The sequence below is a fragment of the Lampetra planeri genome, chromosome 34 (genome assembly GCF_965212315.1).
Source record: "Lampetra planeri chromosome 34, kcLamPlan1.2.h2, whole genome shotgun sequence".
Lineage (NCBI taxonomy): Eukaryota > Metazoa > Chordata > Hyperoartia > Petromyzontiformes > Petromyzontidae > Lampetra > Lampetra planeri.
The window spans coordinates 6,224,755-6,252,521 of NC_136140.1; the positions used below are offsets into that span (position 1 = coordinate 6,224,755).

Consider the following 27,767-nt stretch of genomic DNA (forward strand, 5'->3'; position numbering starts at 1 on the left):
CTTGAGGTCAACTGAGATTCGCATCGATTGGAACGGACGCAAGCTTGTTAAATCCCAGTATCAAGGTCCGTTATCACAACCCTTCACCCCTTTGACGTGCGGCACACGTTTCTTGCCGATAGCGCATCAACAATAACTGTGCCTCACCGCCTGTAAAAGGCAGCGGACAAACCCTCGTCATATCTTACCCCCTACAATGTTTTAGCTCGTATCTACAGCTCAGCTGCAACGAGGCTATCACCATCAGCCACCGTGGTTTATACACGGCTGGATAAAGGCTTCCGCGTGATGTGGCCATCCCTCATAATCCTGCAATGCCACAACCCCCCACGAACATTAAACAAGGTAATCGCTCACCTCCGCAATGATCGTGCTTTTGAGCACATCCTCGTCTGTGGCTGTCATTCCATCACCAGTCTCGTCAATTGACTCGCACCCCTTCTGGCGATGTGTCCATCCCCAAGTCCACATTTCTCAAGTCAATGCGAGCAAGTATTATTTTTGTTTGTTACCTGATAAATGTGCTCCCGTTTCTGTCGAAGTGTCTATGTAAGCACGCTTGACCCCACGCTTCCTTGCACATTTTAAAAGTTAGTTTTTGAAATTGATTGCTTCCGATCCATATATATCCACAAAATAAAAAATTGAGTGGTCGTGGCAGATATAAGTAAAATAAATAAGCAGACGGTCTCCGTCATACATCTCTATAAATTTCAGTTATATGGAGACAGACGTGTGCATATACCCGTGTCCCATATGGCAGAACACACCGATTGAAATCTTCGTTTAAACATTGTTGTTGCGTTTGATGACATATATCCATATTATCGTTTAAAACAAGGTTAATGTTTCTCTACTTTGCTCTTACGTGAAAAAAAACATTCCAAGCAGCCCACAAAACCACATCTTGTTTTGCAATTTTAACAAACCTTCCCATTAGCCCCGAATGCAATTGATGAATGATGAAAACGCATACCTTTACACACTGCAACACGTAGAAACGTGATGGTACTAGCAAATACACAGACCTCACCCATTTGGGGGCGGCGCAGACGTCAAAAACAGGTGCCTATTTGAAGATCCTACGCTGTGCTCCATCCTGGCGGTAGTGGGCGATCAGAAACGAGACCAGGGCCATGTGGACCATGTCTGATGTACGATTGGCAATGATTACAAGACGACCCGCAACTGCAGCTGTGCAGACGAACTTCACACAATGGAATACATCGTGAACAGTCGCCCATTGTCCTCGCTTATCAGTGGTGAAGATGAAAGTTAAATCCGCATCTGATGATGTGCTTGACGGGGTATCTAAATTGATCTACCCTTTTGTAAATGTTGCTATTTCCATACGACAGATCCATTTGGGTTGAATTTGCTGTAAATGGAGATGTGAAAGAAATGATTAATAGCAGGCGTAATGTTGCAATAATAGAATTTAAGTGCAATTTTATTCAAACCACTCAGAACAATGCAGAATGGATCATTTCCCCAGTTGTGTGCAATTCTTCAGACCTGGCTTACCTCTATGAAAATAAATCACGACTACAAGTGTCTCTGCAGTAGCATTTGAGGTTGAGAGCCACTTTCTTTTCACAGATGCTGATAAATAAACATGACTCCTGCTACAACGCTCGTTGGCAACACCACACCCTCGCACAACCACTCAAGACAGTCTTTGCTTTTCACATCTATGAATTAGCTATGTGCATTGCGCCATATCCCCTAATGCACGGATCAATTGACACCCAGGATGAGAGTGAAAATTGGCCACCATGGATGAAAGCAGAAGCGGAAAATGTTTCGAGATAGTGGCTTTATGAACGAGAATTTTCACAATATTAAGCCCTCAAAATAAAAAGACATAAAATGTAAATTAACGGAATATATTTCCAGGTCACTCTTGCAAATTAGACTCAGCTGGTATCTTGAGTTCTCACCTGAAATCAAATAAAAATCTGCATTTAAACGCTCTCATAATTGCCGTAAACGTCGCGCTGTGCGCACGCAAGGCTCTTGCGAAAACTCCACCCGCCCCCACCGTGAAGATTCAGACTCAAAAGACTGCTTTCTCTTTACTGTTAATAGATGTGTTTTAATGGCTCCAAGGCATTCCTCATTATGCCGAGGCTACCAAAGGCAGGACCTGCCCATGCATGCGTCCGCACGTTCTTGCGTGTGCGCGCGTGTGTGTGTGCGTGTGTGCGGACGAGAATGGGGAGACGGGGTGCTGGGCCTCATCAGCCCTTAATGACGGCAATGGGTCGCAGCTTGATGGCCTTCTTGCTGATGCCAGCCGAGTGGCACGTGTCCACCACATCCGTCACGTTCTTGTACGACTCTGGCGCCTGTCAGGTGAGAGGAGTGACTGATTATACAGGATTCTCTTACAGACAATTTTGCTCACAAATGCCCCAGGATGTGTGCAATAGGAGTGCAGCAGATGCATCGATTAAGCAACTACAAATGAGACTCAATTATTAATATTTACATCATTTATATGCTGTTACATTTAGGTTGATTGAGTGAACAACATCTCACCAATGAGACAGCAACGGTAAGACAACACTTAACAAGACGGGACAGAATTGACTGTTCAACTGAAATGCTCTGGGGGGAGAATCTTAACACGCCAACTGAAATTCATGATGGTGTAAAATAAAGAATTGCCGCACTACTGTGAGACGATGCTATACGAGCATAAAAATGGGAGAGAGGGTTATCATGCAAACATTATTTGCAATATAAATAAGTGGCGCAATAGGCCCTTTGCCAAAAAGCGCAGGTTAAAATGAAAGGATGGAAACATCTATTCAAAATTAACCGCGTGAATCGCACGATAGGTAACGTGGTTATATTGCAATTTTGGCGACCGAATAAAAAAACAGATTGAACGACGTAAACACATAGCACATTCAATTAGATATTCCGGGGCGTGATTGGGCAGGGGGAGAGAGGTGCAGAAATTAGGTGGGAAGGAAGGGCGTGGTGGTGGTGATGAGCAGACGGGCGGGGGATGAGAGCTGCTGGGACAGGAACATAAAACACTCGCGCACGCTTCCTAAGAATAGCTTTTCCCGTCTCGTACACAGGGGCATGCTGGAGTCACTGCTTTTGTGCAATATTCAGCACAAGTCGGGGTGGGGGGGGGATGGGAAAATTGCTCCAGATGCAAAAGTGTGTTGATTAGTTACAGCGTGGTTATACACAGGCACGCTTAGTGAAGGTGAGATAGAGGGTAACCAATGCAAGATAATTTACGATGTACAACTTACGTGCTAATTATTAAACGGCTAACACTTTTTGTATGTACATTTATAACAAAGGGGAGGGGGGGATAGCGGTGGCGCAGCGGTTCATGCAAAATTTTGTTAAAGTGGGAGCCCAGGTTTAATTCTCCACCACAGCTACCATCGGTGGCGAGTGCCATCTGAACTGCTCATATCATCCACTCCTTCCCCTTCACTCACTCGAAACGACCGGCATGGTGAAGTAGTGAAACAAGCTCTACAATGTGGGAAGGCTTTCATTCAACAGCAGATTGACATAGGGACGTATATTTCTACACATTTTTTTCTCATAACAGGATTGCAAAATGCACAGTAAATATACACGCGCAGGCATGTACACATACACACATGATGGGCGACGATTGCAATTTCCCCTGCTGTTGAGGTGTTCAGACACTCAACAATTTTAGTGGAACAAGCAGAACATGTTAATTAAGCGTATGCATCATCAGTGCAATTCATCATACCAGAAACAATCCCATGCTTCACCGGTTTAGAAACAAGAACCTTCATTTCCCAGCCCTCCTAACTTGTTTGAATTGAATCTTGACAACAGAGTGCAGTTGAAATATGCAGAGTGCTTGGTTTCTATTTCCAGCTAAAGCTGCGTCCACACGGGCAGCTGACCACAGTAGTTAATTTCCCATGTCGAGGTGAGAAAATTGAAAGGAGTGATATTCTTGTTCTCATTGTAATAGACCAATTCCAAGTGATATATACACCTTAAAATCTGGTACACAGTACATGAGATAGATTCAGTGTGTGCACGATATGGAGAAGGGGTAGAGGTGTTGCAGTGGTTAGATCATTGCGCTATAAACCCAGAGACCCGAGTTTGATTTCCAGCCGCAGCTAATATCGGTATCGAATGAGATCTGAATCGGTCCTGGGCTCCCTCTTCACCAAACCGCGCTGACCGGCCACGTGATTTATTTTTCGAAGGCCTCCATCAGTGACACAGCACAGGGATGATTTTATCGAGCGGTGAATTCAGAAAGGGCTGCAAATCATTCTTCTTATTTGTGTGCATTTCATTGCACGGCAACAATTTATTGCTGTCACCAACCGCTACTTATTAAGAAATTAATGTATCCACTCGTTATGAGAGGTTCAGAATATATAATGGTCAATGCAGGGAACCCTGGAAACCCAGAACTGTTTCAGATATTACTCACCGCTGATGTTCGCCATGGCTGGCAATTAAACTTGGGTAACTTGGTTCAACGCTCTAACCACTGCATTAATCATCCCAATCACCCTTTACTGGAACAACCAGGAAGTAAGACTATATAAACCCCGGGGCACCCGGCATACAATATATTTTTTAGACTTTACCAGGTAAGGCCCACTGAGCTATATAGCTCTTTTTCAGAAGCGACCTGGTCACAAATGATAGCTCAACGAAGTGGCTTACGATGTGGAAATTTAAAGCAGCCAAATATTCTAAATGCATGTTTCTGAATGTGGAGGGAGAAACTGGAGGAGCAGGAGAAAAACCACACTCGACCACGGGGAGAAAATACAAACTCAAAATATACAGGCGTCAGGGTCGGGATCGAATCCACGATCTCCTACATACCAGGCGAGGTAGTTAACATCCCGACACCATGGCGCCCCTACACACGGGTCAACTTATCTTGTGGAAACACAGGACCCTAACCCAATTTTTAAGAAACAATTATTTGGTAGACTGCCTCATAACACTCACAAACGCTGCTGCCAGCGTTGATAACATTGCTTTACCGCAAGCCTGGGGGAACACGAGCAATCTCTGGGCTTGCCTACGGGTACGCTAGCTGACACATTACCATCAGCAGAGGCGGCAATCCTGGCGTGACTCGATACACGTGGGGGGGCGGCGGGGCGGTGGTCGGGGGGGAATACAGCCATGTGCCTCATATGCAGGAGAGATAACAATCGCGGAATCCTCATGGTGTCTGCCACACGACATTAAGTCGGATCAATCGAATGTCGCAAAAGAAGCCCCAAAGTCATTTAACCGGTGTCTATTATCTGCCGTGTCCCCAAAGCACGCTCTCATGCAGAGCTGCCAATCTCTATCTCGCTGTAATGAACTGCAACGGCGTCAAATTCAAAATGAGGGTATTTTTAATTCGTCACCCCCACGAGTCCCTGCTTCTTTGGTCAGCATGCATAATAGCAATGGCTAAACGATGAGCATTAATATTTAAAATCTCTGCAGACCAAAAAAAAAAGAATGCATTTCCAATGTGAATTAATTTGATGCTTTAATGCTGTGCAAAAAACTATATATTCTAGAGAGCAGGCATTTGCGTTTCATTAAATGCTCTCAAACAGAAATGACATTTGGTTAAATAATCCGCCAGTGGCTGTACTTGGCTTTAAACAGTCAAAGGTTTTCACGAGTTCACTAAGTAAACGTGGTTTCATCTCTCAGCACTTCAAAGGGACACTGCACATTATCCTGAAATGAATGTATAGTATGGTGATATCTAAGGGAAATGTGGCTCTATGCCTTGGATGCAATAACCTCAATGTAATTGGAATAGGAGTTTTAATTGTTGACAATGTCAAGTGCAAATTAACAGAGCTATGGAGACATCATCCAGGGGATTTGTGGTCGGTTCCGTAAATGAATGGGAATTACAACGTTCAGGCAAGACAAGATTATTGATGAGACAAAAACGTGGTAGTCCAATTTACAAGCGAAACAACACCGAGGAATGAGGACACGTTAATCAGTGTTCCCTTGGATAGGCAGGCACGATGCCCAAACATAATTGGCTTGCATAGTGTATTATAATATTAACTCTATATGCAGTGTGTGGATATCTACAAACTAAGGATCAAGAAAAAAAATATGAATAATATATTTTTTTATAGCGGTGTAACGATGTATCAAGTCATCGATTAAAATCCATTCTCACACTCAAAACACGTGCACAGAATCATATATGTGAGATTAGCCTATTTGATAGTTATAAATGTTGCACGTAATTAGTTAATGTGAAAAATAATTGTATTATTGCAGAATTTCATCAAATCCCCATGGTGGGGAGAGGGGGGTGGGAATTCGGTGTAAGCCAAATGTACTCGGTGCAATGCACTCAATTGAACTCACGGCATAGACACATGTCAAAGCAAGGAATACATTTTCCAAAGTTCACGCGAATTTTTTTTTCCTTTCAAACTTTAACGCTATGCAAATGGCGAAGAAGAAAAAACCATAATAAAGCAAAGGGCAGCAGCAATGAATCTCAGACAGAGGCGGTGAGCGCCTCGCAGGCACTCACCGAAGGTGACACTTGAGTAGGGCTGGCTATGGATCATTTCCCACACAACCTGGGGCGGCTTCATCAGAGCACTGAGCACAACAACCCGTCCTCATGAACACTCGAGCCACAGCCATCGTATCCCATTGATGAGGGCAGACAGGAAAGTGCTAATGACCACATTAAATATCAAAGCAGCGCGCGGTGGGGGCCTGGGAGAAGGTGGCGGTCGTGCGAGTGTGGGCCCCGTGCCGCGCCTGTCGCTCACAATTTACGGCACAAGTACACTGCAGACATGAGCTACGATGTCTGGGTTTACGGCAGCCCGTTCACGATAATAACCGGGGTTAAATGAAGGCTGCAAAATTGCGGTTTTAAATCAGTTATGCGACGTTCCTAAATAAAGGAAAAAACGCAACAAAATGTCCGAGGACGGCACTCACGTTCCAGCCTTGGATTTCACTTGGCTAAACAAGGTTTTCGAGACGTGGTTATTCGTGCACGGAACATTTTTGCGAGCAAACATCACGACTGGGAGCAATGTTCGTGAAAAAAATGAAGCCGTTTTATGGGGCGTGTGTCCGAAGCAAGTTTCATCGCAATAGCCTGTTTGTCAGCAGCCAATGCCATGAAGTCAATACCGACCGTGTTCCGTACTAGTACGTTGATATTCTGTACTGGTATCAACAAGCTAGCTGGTACTATTTATAACGAGTTAGTACTAGCGTGCATGAGCTAGCTTGTTGATGTACTCCCCTGTGTGGAGAATGTAATCACTGACATGCACACACCTGCATCGTTCCAGTCTATTTCAGATGAATGAGAAAAGGGCAGAATTCACGGGATGATAACATTTCACGTGGCGGTGGAAGAGAAAAAACTTAACATTTTATGACTCATGACACTTAGACAAACTTAGTAATCATTCGAAAGATGTTATCAACCACGCAAAAAAGACTTAATTACACTTTTTTGGACCATCTCATCTGACAGGCACTATTTTACTTTACTTTACCGAGTGTTAACATCCCCAGTTATTTTTTAACAGTACTCTCTTCATTGTTCAGCCAGCATTGGTATAAACATGGGCATTTTCGTTCCTTTGTTCTATCATGTGTATCAGACCTCCCCTCCCCCTCTCTGTCCATTGTGTTGGCGTGTGCAGCAACCGCGTCCAAGCCGTCGTCCATTTTTTTTGCCCCCCCCCTCCCGCCCCCCTCCCTCCCGATACGTTCCATTCATTGGCTACCACATTCTGATGAGCTCCCCCCCCTCTCCTCCCCCCTCCAACTTGCTTATAAGGGATTACATCTTGAATCATTGCCTCACTTGATGCAGCTAATCTGGCTGTGACGGTCCCACCTGATGACGGAGACTTGTGTTGCCTCCGAAACGTCGTGATTTTTGTTTTATTTTATTTTCATTAATTTTGATGTTTTACCTACGTGACTTTACCGAAAAAACCTAAGAATATGATTCCTTGCAGTCACGAAAGCTTCAAATCTAGAATTAGGGAGAAGTAAAGTTTACAAAGAGAATGCTTATCGCCGCAGTGCAGTGTCGTCAAACTGCTAGCTTCCGAGGCTCAATGCATCTTTTGACGTCAAACGGCTTTAATTAAATTCTTAACATTGGGTTGGCTTCAGTTAAGGTGCACTTTGCTATTTGTATGTATGTATGTTGAACTTCTTTTGTATCGTACATAGGCAACCATACTAATCGGAGGTGCCGAGGCCCTGTTTGTGTCAGGAGAGTATTGCCGAGCAGAAAGTGCAAAATTCAACCTCAACACGGGCACACCATGGCCTAGTTTTAGCAAAAATGAGCGAGAGCAGGTTCCCTTAATGCCCACGTAAGAGCGAGCTTAACGTTCCCTTTGATATGCCGCGCCAATCACATCACTGTGGGGTCCCGGATTGCGTTTTGAACCAGAACCGTCTTGAACGCGAGCGATAACTGCTCTTGCGCAGAGCTTACTCCGGGTGCCCTGCAGCCCGCGTGATAGAGGCCAACAGCCAGAGAGACAATCGCGCACGCTTTAACATTATCGTCGCTTCGGGAGAGTGCTGCAATTCATCACCCACTGGGAGGAACTGTTTAAAAAAATCACTCCATTCGCAACAGATGGCTCTGAATTAACTTCTCATTAGTGCTGTATCTCTAAAGGCATGTGGCAGCAAATAATAGATAATGGATGGGTTAATAACGAAAAAAAGCACGAGTCTCAAGCACACGCGTGCGGAACGGCTGGCATTTATTATGCCCGCATTCCGGGGAGATGGGTGTAGTTTTTGTGTCGTTTTTAAGTGGGTGATCAAATGGGGAAATGGACGATCTGCGACGGCCACTGACAACTGCCCAATTCAAGCAATGCTCGCTTCTGATATAATGAGGGGGAGGGCGTTTGAGGGCTACGGATGGGAGCGGAGGGGCTGGGTGTGCACGAGTGAGGTGGGTGCAGCAGGGGAGGGGCAGTGGAAAATGCAACCACGAGGACGTACCTCCTCCATGACAAGCTTGGGCGAGGCGACCCGGATCGCGATGCCCAGGTCAGCGAGTTTGTTGAGCACGTCCTGGTAGTCCAAGTTGCGGCGAGACTTGGCGCGAGACAGGGCCCTCCCCTGTCGAGCATGCAAAAAAAAACCCGTGCAAATTAAACACAGATTATCGCAGTGTGTGTGATCTTAATTATAAGAAACTTAATTTCTACCCCTGTGACTCCTGTCTGTCAGTCGCACATCACTTAGTTGAGTCATTTATATAGTACAGAGTTGATCAAGGGCTCATTTTGACCAGAAGAAACCGAGGAATTATGGTGACCTTGGTCAAAAAAACCACGGTCAAAGATTTTCACCATGCTACTGTTACAGGGATATTGACATTCCTTAATGCTTTTCATATTCCCCAGATTTCTCCGAGCTGAGAATTGGATATAATTTGTAAAATAATAATCTGGGCGACACATGTGTGTCTACAGCGGTCACTTGAGAATTTGGGATGGGCGTAATCCAGGCAGACATTATTTAATTTAAACTCAGGTCACTCGTGCAATTCATTTCTATTAAGGATTGTGATTTACAAAATTATTCATTCCCTTCACCGGATGGGCTGGTTGCAGCCTATATGTATAATTACCTCTGAGTCAGCACGCTTGCCACTTAGGCATGCATGGGTAGTGATTTCATCGGGGTGTTCCAACTTTGAATATACTAATATTACCTCATTTGAAACACAGTGGCCGTGTGGTACCGTATGAAAGTGCAATGGCATTATATCCTCCTTTGAAAAGCACCTGTAATTAAAAAAAAAACTGTACAAATCTATTTGTAGGTATGGTAACCCAAATATTTTTCACAAAAGAGATCATGTGCATTATATACGAACTGCAGATATAGCAAATGTCAGCGTCGTAAAATACGAAAAAAATTCACACCTGCAACCTTGATGAAATATTGCACAGTTGTACGTACTATGATAACATTCTAAATTGGAAGCCAATGGGTCAAACGGCTTCCCAGTTATGGGTCATTGAAGATTTGACCTTTTTTGGGTGTCCGAGGTGTCAAGTTCAACCTTACAAGCCATAACTCCCATATTTTTTAATCTCCAAAGAAATACTGGTTAATTAAATTAATATTTAAACTAACAGAATTGCGATTACTTGTATACTTCAGGCCTACATCATTTCAGAAAATAATTAACTGCTGCATAAAACAGTAATAAAAATAAACATTTGCAATTTTTTTTTCAATTAATTTCTGCATGAACATATGTTCATGTAAGAATTCCTCATTTATTTATTTGCCGCAACATAACACGCCGCGCAATACATTTCTTCTGAAACTTGATTTAGGCGATGTAATTAAGGCACGGCAAGATAATTTCAATACCGTGCTGAGGAAAGAAAAAAAAAATTAACAATGGTTGAAGAAAATGAATCAATCAATTACCCGCGCAGGTTCTTGGCGCATAAATCAGGCGCGAGCAGATTTCCCCCAAGCACCGCACGGCAGCACGGCATCACAACGACAGCGCCATTAGAACACCGCGGGAAAAATTAATGGATTCATTCATTTTGGTAATAGTCGGCGCACAGAACAAAGCACGGCCTTGGATGGGGCTCACCGCTCCGTGGCACGTGGTGCCGAAAGTCTGCCTCATGCCCTCCTCCGTGCCCGTCAACACGTAGCTGCAGGTGCCCATGGTGCCACCGATCAGCACCGGCTGCCCGATCAGCTGTGCGGAGGGTGGCGGAGATAAGACGGGATAGAATTCAACGTGAAGCAGTCAGGTTGATCGATGACCCAGCTCTCACCGATTCACTCCAGTCATTTATTCATCGGATTTCATTAGACTCATCACTCTTTTATGGCTACTGCCATTGATAACACTGGTCAACACACTTTTTCTGGCATAAGGTATTCCAACGATTTTAAGGTAATTTTGGGGTGCTGATTCCAAATCTGGCATCAGTTTTTGTCTATCACATCAGGTTTTTGAGATATCAAATATTGCATTTTCAATAAAAACTGCAGAAGAAAAATATTAAATAAATGTGGATATCTACATAATATGATATTATAAACACACTATCCTAAAAATACAGCACCATATTTTAACACTAAAGCAGTCACTGACTCGCAACAACTTGCAATCATAAGTGACAGAGTTAATTTTGGGTAAAACCAATGAAAATGGGGTATGCCGATAGCATAAAATGAGATGTGATGGAGCAAATCTGAGATCAGATTTGGAATCAGCACCCTGAAATTAGTCTAAAACAGCTGCAAAAGTCCAGGCCAGAAAAACATGTTTTTTTTTTGTTGACCAGTGTAATGTTCCCACGAACTTCATTCCTAGATTCCTTCACCGATGTTCAAGACTCGGGACTACCAGGCTGACTGTTTTGTCTCATCCGTACTGTGTTCAACAGCCACACTGCTGCTCACAACACCTCTCTCTTTATGCATCTTTCCTTGTACTGCTCGACTTTGAAATTTCCTTATATCACGTCTTTTCTCAAGTTCTTGTAATCTTGGTCAATTCTAGAAAGGTATTAACTCTTTTCTATTATACCTTCAAGAGTACTCTTGCTAATAATGTCATGAGATCTTTAATGTCCGCTATAAAACAGAAGGTGCACATTTCTAGGGTTATAACACTCAGTATTAACCAGGGCGGCCGCTGGCTTCGAGCCTCTGCAACGAGCGGTGAACGTGCTACAGCTATGCCATGTCACCGCCCTAATAATAACATTCAAGATCATCACGGGCCAGTGAAATTGGTGCCACCATACCTTGCCACCACTTCGTTCGTTCTGCCACATCGTTCAGCAGTTGCATGGTTGAAACCTAACCTGCGAGGTTCTACTCTTACAGGAGCCTACCGTGTGGACGCTATAGTGCTTTTCAGCAGAATCCAAGTAGCTCTTACAAAAAAGATAGATTTTTTTAACAGCCAGGGGCTGAACACTCAATCACGTTTTGTCATTTTTTTTCAAAGCCGATGTGCTGCGCTTTGAAAATAAATAAATGTAAAGCTCTTTGACCTCAAACGAGGGGTAAGCAACAAACAGGGTTCCATTTCTTCGTCCACATTCAGGCAAACTGACGTGCTGTGTCAGTCATGGATCAGACATACAAATTGCAGTCACGGTTTAAGGCAGTGCCTTGTCGGAAAGGTCAAAAAGTCTGAGATACTGCTCAGGCAGAAAAGCAGTCTCCTCCACCTTGATAACACACGTTCAACACCCAACCAGGGGCAATTCCTTCCAGAATAAAACAAAAATATCACCACCTGATCAAGATTAATGGTGGTACTGAATAGCAGATGTCCTATAGATAGACTTGTACCTGCTATAGAATGAGATGTTTTTAAGCAGTGCAACATTTTTATTTTTTTGGCAAAACACCCCAATGCAGGACGATCCTTGAAATTGGTCATTTGGTTCTTGAGGCTCAGTGTGGCTATTCCCCAGCGATAAATACATGGTACTATTATTATAGAATTCAAGAGGAATTGGCCACAGTGCAGACACCTCTCTGAAAATAGTCTGAAGACTCATCTAGGCTTTTCTGGACAAATAAGTGGGACTTATTATACCACAAGCTCTAGACCGCCGAAACTGATGCACACCACCCGGTCATTCTCTTGAGCATGGGGACACCAATTCTAGACTTCACAATAGTGGTATCTGGTTGATGAAATGCACTGATCTACTCCCACTCTCCGAGTGCTTTGATTGCAACAGTGGCCATCCTGCTGTAAGCTGCTACAGGGCTATATTGTCAGCAGAGAGCATTGCAAAACCAAACGTTATGATCTGCACAGTGTGGGGGAGGCGCAAAGCTCGCAGTGGATTACCAAAAGGGTTGTAAATGTAGATGCATATTGTGAACAAATAATCTACTTGCATCTTTACATCACGGCATGGTATGTGGAGGCATGGAGGGCTGTGTCTGCTCGGGTCTAAAGGCACAGGGCCCTGCCCGCGTACCTGGTAGTCGACGGGGATGAGCGGGTGGTGTGGCGGGAAAGCTCGTGTCGATCCCTTGCGATGAATGAGCAGCGTTCGAATCTTCCCGTCCACGATGTGCTCCTCCACCTTAGCGATGTTGTGCGAGACGTCGTAGATCACGTGCATGTCCAGGTCGTCGGGCGTCGTGTTGAAAACCTTTGCAAAAGCCTGGACAACAATAACATGAACGACATTGGCACCACGTCGATAGAATTCCTGTGCTGTGTCCCACGAGACAACATACCGACACGGTTAAGAAAAGTAAACGGGCTTAGGCAGGATACACCGCGAGAAGGGATGACGGCCGATGAATGAGACTGGAGACAGCAAATGGAGAGAACGCAGAGATGGAGCCATGAGATCAGTTCACGTGCAGGAGTGAGATGGATTGATCGGAGCAGCTCTGGATTGTGAGGAATGGTAACGATCCGAGGTAGCCTTCACCCAGCAGTGGGTGGACAATGGCTAAATTGGTAACAAAAATAATTCTGCCGTAATTGCTACTCGTGCACGTTATACTGCAACCCTTTTATGTTAAGCAACCATCTACTGTGCCACTGCTATGCCAAAACTATACCTATTTTAAAATGGGTCTAACAAAATCATCAGTTCTATTGCAAAGTATAAATATTAGAATACCTAAACTTGCATTACTTCAGATTTTGTGCATTCACGTTGTTGACCGTTTGTCATACTGGATCGGTTTTTTCTTCCACCCAGGGGGTCCCTTGAAAAAGATCGTTAATCTCAACGGTTTCTCGCCGGGCTTTAAATAAAACCAATGAATGAATTCATGAGAAATGAATGAACAAAGATATTCCATGGCCAACTTTATGGTAAGATCATAAAATATTATGCTTTGGAAAATATTAAGTCCCGCCCCCTTCAGTTCGAGGCTACTGCATATGTTTTAACGAAAACTAAAAAAAAAACCCAAACCAATCACTATACAATTTAGCACATAGCTTACCAACAACCATTACCCAAATCTGTCTATAATATGGGTACAGATGGCAATGAAATATAAAAGAGTGTTTAATTTGTTTTTTAAGTGAATGCAATGTTATGCTATGCACCATTATCGTGCGTGCGTTAGGATGTTAGCACGTAGCTTTAAGCCACCGACCATTTGCGCGTTGGTACGTTTGCACGACCGCTTGTGTTGCGTGGTTTTTTTTTTCTATCTACGTGACTTTACCGAAAGAACCAAACAATATGAATTTCTGCCGTCACGAAAGTTAAGTAAAAATTTAAGCACGTGTTTATTTGTACATTTCATAACCCCATAACAAAACGGAGGCTCCCTTAATCGACTGGCTCATCAGTTTGACAAATGATGATGTGAAGGATATCCAACTTGAGATGTTTAATGTTCTCATTCGCAAGTAATAGTTGTGCTTAAAACAATCTCTATAGGTTAATAAATCTCCTTTTACATTTCCAAAGCCATTTGAGTGAAGGACGTAACCATAAACCACAATGTAAACATACGCAGCAAGTCTGAAACAGTAAAATCTCCTACGCTTAAATCACCATCAAATATGTATCGCAGAAATCATGAATTATAATTATTATCTCTAATTATAGATGCATGTACGAAAGTAAAGATGATTAATTATTGGATGTAGGCTTATAGGCTCATGCCAAGTACTATGTGGAAGAAAATCAAGGCACAAATTACAGGTGAGAAAGAGAGCTTCCAATTCAGCCTTCACTTCAGGGTTACTGCATTACCTGAATAATTTTAATTAAAAAACAGCTTAATGAGTGCCCATTCTGACCAAAAAGTATTGGCGATGAGCTCATACATATATTTCAAAACTCTTCCCATTTCTTATCTTTTTGACCTAAGTAAGAAATAGTTTCATAAAGGTGCAGTCCAGCAACTGCTCACTCGTGCCACTACAGGGCGGAAGCGGCCTCCAGAGAGCTCCTCTAGAGGGTATTTGTCCCACTCTTCCGCGCTTGCCATACGTCTTAGAAGAGGCGGGAGTACCGATGCTTTACCGCAACACACGCAACCCCGCCGATCAATTGTGGCATACCCATACATACGGCTGGGATGAGAGGCAAAAGGGGATTCAAGAAACTGGCGCATTACTTCAAATGCCACGGCGGGAGGTTGCAAATCCAGTGCGCGCTAACCACCACAACCAATGCATGATCCAGTAAATGAAGACAGAAAGGGGTAACGTGTAGGAGGCAAATTGGGATATCAGTAGGGGAGGGAAGGTACATAAACCATGCCATCTCACGAGCGTTTTCTCGAAATTCCACAAGCGACCGCCGAGTGACTGAAGTGGACTACCACGGAGGCACCTGACGGGTGAGGAACGTCATGGAGGAGCGGTTGACCCAGGCGTAGTTTCCGGCAGCGGCCATGGCTTTCAAGTAGTCCTGCCCCTCCTGCGACTTGATGCGAGCGCAGGCAAGCTGCCGGTCGTTCACGATGATCTTATCTCGCTTCATTGCCTTCTCCATCGCCACCAGCGCATCTGTGTGCACCAGCATAGGCTCAGTGTAGACGTTTAACAAAAGGACTTTTTTTTTTATTCTCATGTGAGCAGTTTTTTTTTCTCTCTCACGTTCTTATACATGGCAAACCTCGTGGAGTTGAAATTGCCTGCCTTGTGACGATGCCGAATTCACCAGACGCCGCAGGGTTTACAAATGTGCTTTTGTTTTGAAAGAAAAAAAATGCAAATAGGACAGAATTCATTTGTCAGTGTGCACGAGTAACTATCCACTAACAATTGGGATCCTTTGGAAATGTACAAAGCAAAGAGACCACAAAGTGCCTAAGGCAAAACACAAATAATTAAAAAAAATTAACACATTAGTTTAAATGCATTCCAAGCATCTATTTTAAATAGAGTAAAACATTGTAAATGCATCTCTTGGTCACACGAGACACCGTTTAGTATAGGCCATGAGATAACAGTAATAAAAAAAATTATATTGGTGACCTATGAGAGGAAATAGCTGAAATAAGAAAATAAATCCATTATTTGATGAGGATGATATTCAGCACCCATATAATTACGTCTTGCACCACTACCAGTTTTCTATTTGTAATGAATCTTACTCTGCAGAGAAATTAGCGCGAGATTATCTTTTACATTTTTTTTTGCGCGCACCCGATAATGCATTCATAGAAATGTGTGGAATAATTAAACTGTCAAAATCCGGCTCGTCACTCAGAAGACCAAGTGTTGACACCAGCCTGGAGCCGAAGATGTACTAATTGTGCTGGGCAAAATGCTGAGAAAAATTCAGCATTAAAATAGAAGGGAAAAATTAATGAAAGCACACATCCTCATGTTATTTCTGAAATAATCAGCTTCATTTGGCACTTAAATTATGCACCACCAGGGGTTTTTTCCAACAAAACCGTGAAAAAACTGGGGGTGTTAAAATTTAAATCTGAAAAGCAATTATCCAAAATGTCACTTCAGTAGCTGAGCAATTGGAAGCACTTGAAGTGTCTGTAAAAGGTGATCTCGAGATCTAGAGCTCTCACTTCTCGGTGCAGCGATCTTTAGCTCACAATTCATATCTTGGCCACACTAAAAAAAAGTAAATGTGGGACCGTTACCAAATTGCCAGCTTTTGTATGTGGCTGGTGATATTCCCTCAGCACCAGCAGCAAATTTAAGACTGCGTGCCGCTTTAAAGTGAAATTTTGCTTCTGGATATGCCATGGATAATTAAATCATCTCTTTAGAACAGTAACCATTATCGAGACACTCCCACATACATATTGAAATCAAAACATGCAACAATGCAGAGAAAATGAATTAAGGCATTAATTAGGAATGTAGATAATTTACAACTGGTTATGAAACGCAGAGGGGGCATTTAAAATTAAAAGTTCATCCCAATATATTTCAATATCTACAAAAAAAATGTCCACATTCATTATGACCATGATATTTATCAACTGCCTGTCCTCTTATTCAATTAGGATGCCCCCATATTATCATGTATTTGTTTGCATTCCCATTACAGCACCTGCAAGACTATATCCAAAGTGTGACCGTGGTCTGCTGAACAGATGGCCTTACCTGTGGCCACCTGGTGGCCAAGCCCTCGACTGCCGCTATGGATCATGACGCAGATCTGCCCGGTGTGGTCGATGCCCATCTTGCGTGCGGCTTGCTGGTCAAAGATTTCATCCACCACCTGAATCTCAGCGTAGTGGTTTCCGGCACCCAGGGTGCCCAGCTGTAAGGGGGATTCAAATATTCTTAGGTTTTTTCCGGTAAAGTCACGTAGGTAAAAAATTAAAATGAATAAAAGTAAAGATAAAATTAAAATCACGACGTTTCGGAGGCAACACAAGCTTCCGTCTTCAGGTGGAACCGCCACAGCACGATTGCTGTTTCAAGTAAGAGAAATTCCAAGAAAACAGTCCTTGTATATATACTGGTTGAGGGTGGGAGGATTCAAATGCAAATTGTTATTTATTGACTAGCTTGTTTGCCCGTCCTAGGACAGAAGCTGTAACATTTACGAAGAAAATTGAGCAGAGTACAATTGTATATCTTGTGTAAATTTAATGGCAGTGAATCTTGCACGAAAGTATGTCATCAAACAATTCACTACAATTCACTGTAGCACTGTATTAATGGCAGTGAATCTGGCACAAAATTAAGTCATAAAACAATTCACTGCAGTTCACTGTAGCACTGTATTAATGGCAGTGATTCTTGCAAAAAACTATGTCATAAAATAACTCACTTCATGTCACTGTAGCATTGTATATAACTGACCTTCTATGTGTTCAAATTCACTGCTCTGATACTTAATTCTCGTCTGCTTTCGGTCGCTGGGATTGAAATTAATTGGAAATCGATACAATATCTGGAAAATCACCATTAAATTTCTATTTTACCATAATGTAGAAGCATACATTAGACTTACCTTTTGTCTCTAGTGTTGTATAAATAAATGAAGATACCAAATCCAGTTTGTTGCTGCGTATAATTATTTGTTAGATTCACTTTCAATAAAGAAACGTCAAACTTAAAGCGAATTTGCGGAAAAAAAATGTATTTCCGCTCGACCTTCTTCTGCGCGAGTGTAAAAATCCACCCGCTCATGAATATTAATGACGGGAGGGGCGGCATGTGGAGTGACGTCATGCGCGTTACACATTATAGTAGTAATTATCGTCATTCTCAGCTCATGATTAATCCACTGCTGGATGCATTCACAAGCCACTGCCACCGAACAGTGCATGTGTAAAATTGGGATTATAAAGTGTCTAAATGCAACCGCATTAAAACATTTTTAAATTGTTACATTGAATCCTGACTCTCAATTGTGTTAATTAATCGAATCAAACGGTGGGAATGATAATTAATTGTTACATGCCTCGTTAGAACATAGAACTGTACACCTCTGAGAACTCAATCAATCCGTGTTCATTTGTTACACAAAAAAATAAATTTAGCCAGTTACCAGCTAAACTACAAGGGAGATCTAGGGCACATCAGCACAGAACAGAGTTATCCACTAGTTTACGGCAGACTAGCAGTGTGAATCTCAGGCTTTGTGCGTCAAGTTTGCATGGCAGGGTTGAGTGCCTTGGAAATCAAGCAGCCTGCGTACCTGTGGAAGCCCCCTCTTCTTGGCCTTAGAGGAGACCTTGTTGGGGTCAGCCTGCAGCATCCTGCCATACTCCTCGCAGTGTTCTTTGTCCTCTGCCCAGGCATAGCCTTCGCGCAGAGACCAGTCCACCCCCATCTCCAGAGCCTCCTCCAAGTCCCTTTTGACAAACCACAAAGACCCCCCTATAGTCATATAGACTGATGGGGTCAGTGCTGTTAGCGAGCATCTATTAAAGTCAGCACGGCACTAAAATGGCATAGTGTGGCCCACACCACAGCTGGCCAACTTGAGTCTCCCATGTGCTGATATTTACACATGGGCACCAGATACTAATTTAAGGCCAAGTCGACCCAGGGGAGGCCCAGCACCAGGGCAGATATCACTTGCTATTGATGTTAGCCATGGCCATAAATTGAACCCAGGTTACTGGGTTCATAGCACAATGAACTAATCAATCAGCCACCACTCCGTTTTTGGCACACATTATAGCAGTAACCTAGTCACTATGCCACCACTTCACTTATGACACACACACCCGCACGGACACAGTTAAAAGGCATCTACGTCAAACTAGTTTTGCTCAGAACATGAACCACAGATGCGCGAATAGTTTTGACGGTGGAGCTGTGATCTCAACAAACAAAATGTCCTTTTCCTCCTAATGCGCTAGGCGTGTCCACGATGATCTGACAGCCACTATGCTACGATGAACAGTATAAATAGGGTAAAGCTTGCCAAGATACACCATTAACAATGATGCACATAAGCACATACCCTCGGGGCCCTGCTTAGATCCCCATTTTATTTCAATTACTTTGTGGAACAGATTGCTGGAAGAAAGCCAGACATGGCATGTGGTTGTGAATTCATATATTATTTTAGAAAGCCACATAACGTCACAACATAGGCATCATTTTTTGCCGTGAACATTTTATATAATAACAATTTTATTTTAGAAGAAAAACCAACGAGAATACCCTTACAAATAATTTTTTACACATTACGATATAAAATTAGGCAATTTAAAATATAAATAGTACACACACATCACGCTGTCTGAGATCATAGCTCATATCCACCCATGATTTACAGCAGAGGTAGGGGATATTTGCCTCACCAAGGGCTAAATAGGACTTTCAAAAACCTTTAGCATGAACTCATTTCTTTTGCATTATTCAATAATGTGAATAATAATTAGGGCTCATTTTCTTTCTAAAACAGTGTTGCCAGGTCAAAAAAAGCCCCTCTATTACCCACTTAGAGTGGCTAAGATGCTTCGCAGCAGCAGATGCATATCATTTGCTGGTCATTACGAAGTGGTAAGCCATCATTTCCGTGGTGGTGAGATGTTATCTCCCTCGCCTGGTATGCAACAGGTCGTGGGTTTGGTCCCGACCCTTATGCTTGTATATTTGGAGTTTGCAAGTTCTCCCCGTGGTCGTGTGGTCCTCCGGGTTTTCCCTCCACATTTAGAAACATGCGTTTAAAATTATTTGGCTGCTATAAATTTCCACACGATAAGCCACTTCGTTGAGCTATCATTTGTTATCAGATCGCTTCGGAAAAAGAGCTACATAGCTCAGTGGGCCTTACCTGGTAAAATAAAATAAAAACATTTCGATTTAAAGCTTTCGTGACTGCAGGGACTCATCTTATTGGTTCTTTCGGTAAAGTCACGTAGAAGAGAAGTAATAAAATAATAAAAACAAAGCAGCCGTCCTCAGGTGAGGACGGCTGCTTGCGTTGTGGCCGAAACGTTTTGTTTTTATTATTTTATTACTTCCCTTCTACGTGACTTTACCGAAAGAACCAAGAAGAAAATAAAAACAGTGAAATAAAGTCATGGACCATAGGCTCTCCACCCCTGCATCACAGAGAGAACTCTGTGAGCGGCTGCACTCACTTGGCACCCATGGGGATGACTCCCTTGGAACCGACCCCCACGGGGATGTGGTCGAACAGCGCCTGCGCCAGCTGCTCCTTCACAGGCTGCACGTCGCTCTCCTCCAGGTTGGTGCGCAACAGCCGCACGCCGCAGTTGATGTCAAAGCCCACGCCGCCTGCCGTCAGTGTCAACACCGTTGTTTATGTTGGTCACAGTCTTCGTCTATTCAACGACTACCCGTGCAATTTGAGTCAAGTCTTAAGTTTGCAGATTTAATTTGGTATTTAAATGATAAATGTGGACTAAATTTACGCCGGATGACGTTTTGCCAATGAATAGTTCACATTCGGCGAAATGTATGATTTCTGCAGTGCTTCGTGAATATGTATTGGCGGCTAGCCACTCACAAATGCGCTAGCTAAGTGCACGCAAAGGACAATGCTCCCGAAAATATTTCCACCATACCTGGCGACACCACAGAGGTGGGGTCTTCCATGTCGAAGGCAGCCATGTTACCAATGGCAAAGCCATAGCCAGAATGAACATCCGGCAAGCCAATGGATTTCTGCAATGGAACACAGGCATTGGTGTCAGAGAACAGCGCCTCCTGCTGTCAAGTCTACGGGTTGTGAAATAATGCAAGTGCCATCTCAAATGTGAGATGCAATCACTCATTGCCATTGCGACTGGTGATAATGTACAGCAGGATTCTTCAACTGACAGGCCACATGTGGTCCACGGAAAGCTCTTGGAGTGGCCAACTGACACGTGAATACAGACTAGTGAGATGAAAAAGAACGATGACAGACCTGGATAATAGATGCAGATTAGAAGATCAAACAGAAGTAAACAAGAGAGAGATCAAGAAGCAAGGGGTACAGATTTGTGATCACATGTACAGCTCATGATGCCATGTGATGCCATAACACGTGGGCTGTCAGCACACATCAATTGTATTACGTGGGCCATCGGAAAATAGAATTGAAGAACCCTGCTTATGAGTATTAAGACCTTGGGGATAATGTAAAGTAAGCACCCAGGCATCTTCACTTCAGTGGTAACCTAATGCAACGGCAATTCAATGCTGACAAGAAGCACTATGTGTTTCACAATGGAGATAGGTAAGCTGCTTAACTTACATGTATAATGCCGGGCAATGCAGCCACATTGCCGATCTGCTTCATAGCGGGCAGAAATCCACCAATACCTGTCATGCACAATGAGACACGTTACTCACAAATGAAAATGATAAGAAAATGTGAAAAACGGTGTCACTTTTAATAGTTAATTGAGAATATTTTTCAATATGCAATATCACAGTCACCACTTGCTATCAGGGGCGGTTTCTTCATTAGGGCGATTGGGCGACGCACCACCAATGTCATTCAACCACAGAGTCACGCTAGCCATCACTGTGCCTCTGGATATAGTCCAATCAGCGTCATGCTACGTTCTGTGGAGTACCGCCTCTTTTTGGGCGATTTCCCTCCAGCTGAGAATCGCCCCGAGTGGTCCCATAGACTTACATTCAAAGATGTTTTTTTTCGAACGGGGGCGCTGCAATGCATTCTCTATGGCTTCCGGGAGGGCTCACCCTAACGTGCTTACGTCATCATACGTGCTTACGTCATCATACGTAAGCACGTTTCATCCAACAATATTATTTGTCGCCACCTAGTGGAATCTTTAATAAAAGAAACATGAGTGGTTTGTTTTAATAGTGAGTATAGAAACAAACAAGATGTATTGTAAGAGTCACTTTATTTTTCATTAATATTAAAGAAGTGAAGTTGCCTTTACATGCTTAAGCTGTTAATTTATCCTTTGCATGGGTGGACCTTATCCTTATCAATCATCCAGACATTTGCCCCCCCTGAGAGATTTTGCAGGAGCCGCCACTGCTTGCTATACAAACAAGTGGAACCCGTCAACTGGGAATAAGTCTGAGCACCGTGCCTATCTCTATGACTCAGACAGCTCTGGATTAAAACTAATCGTGTTAACACATTTGCCATTTGTTTAAATATATTGTAACCAGCCTTTTGCCCGTCCTAGGATGGAAGCTGTAATATTTACGTAAAGAAACGTTTGCGTAGAGTTATTTATTTGAGTAACTTTCAACAAAGAAACGTCAAATTTAAAGCGAATTTGCATGAAAAAAATTATTGCTTATGATAGTAATGACGGGGGCTCTTTTGCAGTGACGTCACATAAGGATGTAGCACTGTGCTGCGTATATTTATTTTTGACCGTCACTTTCTGTAAAGAAACGTCGTCATATTTGAAGCGACTTTGCGAAAAAATATATATCTTTCCACTCGACCTTCTTCCGCGTGAGTGTAAAAATCCACCCGCTCATAATGATGGGGGGGGCGGGGTGCGGCATGTGGAGTGATGTCACGCGCGTTACACACATTTCTGGGCAATTATAGTAGTCATTAAGAAACATTGTCTCAGCACTGTGTAGTGCAGCATCTAGCTGTGTCGGTAAGAAACTTCACCTTATCTTGCTCAAGTACAGAAACAGGGACACTAAAAGCTATTTGGAGGCAAAATGCAAGATGAGGCCTCCTTTCCAAGACCACCTGCAATGAGGTCTGCAGAAAACTGCTCGACCTTGTGCCCCAATGTCTTGCTTATGATTACTTTGCAACAAGGTTCGAAAAACATGCATTCTTATGAACGTGATGCAGCGCTTGCATCGTACAGTTAATAAGTCATATTAATCGACTAACCAATGCATCATGACACGTCTCCTCCATTTGTACATCATGCACTGTACATATGCTGGTAGGAACCACCTGGTTCCACCAGCAAACAGTGGTTTATTGTGTCCGTCCGTCGTGCATCCAAAAATGGGAGGGGTCAGGCTGGGTGGAGAGAGAGTGGGGAGGGGCTGGGTGGGGAGGGTGGGGCTGGGTGGGGAGGGTGGGAGGGGGCTGGGTGGGGAGGGGCTGGGTGGGGAGGGTGGGGAGGGGCTGGGTGGGGAGGGTGAGGCTGGGTGGGGAGGGGCTGGGTGGGGAGGGTGGGGCTGGGAGGGGTGGGGCTGGGTAGGGTGGGGCTGGGTGGGGAGGGGCTGGTCACCCCGTGGTGCCCTTATAAAACTCAACATTTAACCTACTCACGCCAGCTTGTGCCCGCCCTCACAGTCGGGCATATTTGCGGAATACACCACGGCGCCGTTGACCCTGGCGATTGACCGAGCAACCCAACGTTCCTACCAGCTCCCTCCGCAGGAATGTGTTTTATTCTCTCATTTGTGGGAACAGACATTTATGACACGTGGCATGCACTTGGATTAATAATGTGTACCTCCTCCTCTGCAGGCATTTCTGAGCTCCTCAAACATGAGCTTCTCCAGCTGTTCGTTAACAAAGAACTTCCCTTCGACCTGCAGCCAAAAACAAAGCAGGACATGCACCAATAAAGTGCTCTCTCTTACGTAAGATTTCCAGGTACGGTAAAAATGTTTGTGAAGGCGATTGTCAATGTGGATATTTAAGTCAGTTAGATTTTTACATCTGTTTGAATCTAATATTGACATTTATATAATACTTTTAGACCGTATCACATACAGATTCAATAACTCAGTCTTAAGTAATCTTTCTCCAACAAGTACAGACAGATGCCAACACGTCACGAAATATTGTCCATGCATGGCAACCAATGTCAAACAAATTTAGAAACGCATATAAAATTCCAGATTGGGCAATAACTTACTACAAATACACAAGTTTACAAATTCTTTGGTTCTTTTCGGTTAAGTCACGTCTAAAAATAAAATAATAAATTAAAATAACATATTACGACGTTTCGATTGCAACACAAGCAATCATCATCAGGTATAAAAGAAATAGCAACAAAAATCTAACTAGAAAACTATAGACAGACATACAAGCAGACAGACATCACAACGGCACACAGAGAGAGGACACACATCGGCACAAAGAGAGGGGTTGTCTCTATGACGGTCCCTTAAATATAGAGAGGGGGGGGCGAGAACGGAGAGAGGGAGGGGGCAGAGAGAATTAGCATATCAATGAGTGTACGCCAACGTACTGCTGCTGCTGCAAGTAAGATGACAATGTGGAACGCGCACGCAAAATTGAAAACTAGGAGACAGGCACACGAAAATTAAATAACCCAGCAAAATATCGAAATGTGATGTAATACAACACAGAGAGTCGGTTAACACACAATTAACGCATAGCCTGGTTGATTACGTGTTTCAAAATTTGCTAAGTTAGAATTTTAAGTGTGAAAATTCCAAAGAGAGGACACAGGCAGAGAGAACAAATAGCCAGAAAGAAAAAGGATAAGCTTAAAACTTCCCCGTAGAAGTGGTTCAATCTTAATTTAGGAGCTTTCGTGACTGCAGGAATTATTCTTTGGTTCTTTTCGGTTAAGTCACGTCTAAAAATAAAATAATAAATTAAAATAACATATTACGACGTTTCGATTGCAACACAAGCAATCATCATCAGGTATAAAAGAAATAGCAACAAAAATCTAACTAGAAAACTATAGACAGACATACAAGCAGACAGACATCACAACGGCACACAGAGAGAGGACACACATCGGCACAAAGAGAGGGGTTGTCTCTATGACGGTCCCTTAAATATAGAGAGGGGGGGCGAGAACGGAGAGAGGGAGGGGGCAGAGAGAATTAGCATATCAATGAGTGTACGCCAACGTACTGCTGGAATTTTCACACTTAAAATTCTAACTTAGCAAATTTTGAAACACGTAATCAACCAGGCTATGCGTTAATTGTGTGTTAACCGACTCTCTGTGTTGTATTACATCACATTTCGATATTTTGCTGGGTTATTTAATTTTCGTGTGCCTGTCTCCTAGTTTTCAATTTTGCGTGCGCGTTCCACATTGTCATCTTACTTGCAGCAGCAGCAGTACGTTGGCGTACACTCATTGATATGCTAATTCTCTCTGCCCCTTCCCTCTCTCCGTTCTCGCCCCCCCTCTCTATATTTAAGGGACCGTCATAGAGACAACCCCTCTCTTTGTGCCGATGTGTGACCTCTCTCTGTGTGCCGTTGTGATGTCTGTCTGCTTGTATGTCTGTCTATAGTTTTCTAGTTAGATTTTTGTTGCTATTTCTTTTATACCTGATGATGATTGCTTGTGTTGCAATCGAAACGTCGTAATATGTTATTTTAATTTATTATTTTATTTTTAGACGTGACTTAACCGAAAAGAACCAAAGAATAATTCCTGCAGTCACGAAAGCTCCTAAATTAAGTTTACAAATGGCTATATACCCTACAATAAACTGTAATCATATTGTGCAAGCAACACTATCGGATAAATGTATAAAACATGAGAATCAATATACAATTGCATTAACAATCACCTAAAATGTGCAAACCCCGAATGTAGTGATTGCATGGAAATACAGTACGACAACACTGCACACTTGCAAGCCTTTGGCAGTACAGCACAGTATTGCAGGTGCAGTGATGATGTCACCCAAATAATAATGATGATGATTGCTTGTATTGCAATCGAAACGTCGTGATAAGTTTATTATTTTATTATTTCCCTTCTACGTGACTTTACCGAAAGAACCAAAAATATGAATCCCTGCAGTCACGAAAGTTTTAAATCGAAAAATAATAAACAAGTTTACTTTGTAGGGCCAAACTATGGCTATGTCCTCGGGTGTACGACACGAGATTGAAGGTTTGTCCATAATAAAAGCAACATTAAAAGCTACGGACAAGAATGCTCGAGTGAATGAGTTTTAACACATCACTGCAGTGGCAATGATAACATCACGCACTAGGTCCGCATGAAGATTTAAACTCATGTCAGACAGACATCCAGGGACAAGCGACCCGAAAGTTGTGTTACCCACAAGGGAAAGAGAGACGCTGATTTCGTGAATTGTGTAGCAGGATATCCGCGCTTTGTTGAATTGAACACAGTATTGATCTGCAATTTGTTAATCTATAAATACTATAACTTAGTTTGGTGATATTTGAATGAGTGAATACAACAACTCAAGGTGACCGGCTGAAATAGTGAAGTTGGTGAGGCAAATATTCTCTACCTCTGCTGTAAATTATGGGTGGATATGAGCTATGATCTCAGACAGCGTGATGTGTGTGTACTATTTATATTTTAAATTGCCTAATTTTATATCGTAAAGTGTTAAACATTATTTGTAAGGGTATTCTCGTTGGTTTTTCTTCCAAAATAAATTTGTTAAAACTGTAGTGTAGTTGAATAGAACAGCCAAATTCGCATTCGAATTTGTCAACAGTTGAGTTTGTGAAGTTGAAATGGTAAACAATTTACTTTCTTAATACAGGCATCCCTCGCTTTATGCGGCAGATGCATTCCCAGAGCGCACAAAGCGAAACCGCAAGAGGCATGTCGAATAGCGCAAAGCGCACAATGTTGTCCCTCGTCCGACCGCATAGCCGCATCAGTGACTTCAAACCGCATATAGCGAATTTTGGTGAGAAACAGGTTATCCGCATATACGCGAAATCGCGTAAAGCGTTATTTGTGAATAGAGTTGCGCTAGTTGCATAAAGTACTATACTCCTGAGCGCAACACAGGTTTGACTATACGTTACAATGCAGCATTAATTATGAACTCCGGTTACTTTTGCTTTTACCAACAGCAGACTATAATATTCATTCAAACACAGCGCTGGGCACGCTACTGCGCAGCTGAAATAACGTGACAGCTGCAAGCCAGGGACTCAAAAACACCGTGCCCGGTGGGCGGCGCGTTCGCTGCCGCCAAGGCCGCGCCTTTCCCGGCCAGGCCATCCAGGCAAGACGGAGGCTTGGGCCGGGAGCCCCGGGAGTTTGCAGCAGCAGCTGCAGCGTCAGCGCACCTGCATGTTGGGCACGAATCCCTTCTTGATGCGCCAGCTGTTCTGGTCGATCTTCTCGAGAAAGGCCATCTCGTCATTGTAGGAGCGGCTCATGGTGGCGTTCGTCGTCGAGTTTCGTCTTCTCTCTCTTCTATCTAGCGCTGGGCCACGCTGTCAGCCCTCCTTGCGTGACGTCACCGTGCGCTCAGGAGGAGGCGGGGGAGGGTCAAAGTTGAGCCGCGGGATGAATGAACTCATCACACCGGGATATGCTAAAGCCATGCTGAGCCATGTGAATAATGGACACATACCGTGTTAGCCCCATACGGGTTACCCCCAATTATTGCACAGGGAAAC

The 27,767-nt window shown here is 43.3% G+C and overlaps 1 protein-coding gene across 1 annotated transcript; it reads right to left on the reverse strand.

Annotated features, from left to right (window-relative positions):
- Positions 1-1,432: 1,432 nt before the first annotated feature.
- Positions 1,433-27,613, reverse strand: RTCB (RNA 2',3'-cyclic phosphate and 5'-OH ligase). The gene is made up of 12 exons (XM_078610597.1): positions 27,432-27,613; positions 23,872-23,950; positions 21,699-21,766; positions 21,025-21,124; positions 20,578-20,734; positions 18,675-18,831; positions 17,126-17,285; positions 15,381-15,556; positions 13,041-13,229; positions 10,670-10,780; positions 9,046-9,165; positions 1,433-2,348 (listed from the first exon to the last, which is right to left on the reverse strand). The coding sequence occupies exons 1-12, from the start codon at positions 27,522-27,524 to the stop codon at positions 2,241-2,243; spliced, it is 1,518 nt and encodes a 505-aa protein (XP_078466723.1). The 5' UTR covers positions 27,525-27,613; the 3' UTR covers positions 1,433-2,240.
- Positions 27,614-27,767: the final 154 nt, after the last annotated feature.

Bases quoted from the DNA above. Each gene is read 5' to 3' on its own strand.
- RTCB (XM_078610597.1), bottom strand. From the start codon at position 27,524: ATGAGCCGCTCCTACAATGACGAGATGGCCTTTCTCGAGAAGATCGAC. The intron at 18,832-20,577 runs GTGAGTGCAGCC...GTTTGTCAAAAG, and splicing joins GTCATCCCCATGGGTGCCAA to GGACTTGGAGGAGGCTCTGG. The intron at 17,286-18,674 runs GTACGCAGGCTG...TCCCCCTTACAG, and splicing joins AGAAGAGGGGGCTTCCACAG to CTGGGCACCCTGGGTGCCGG.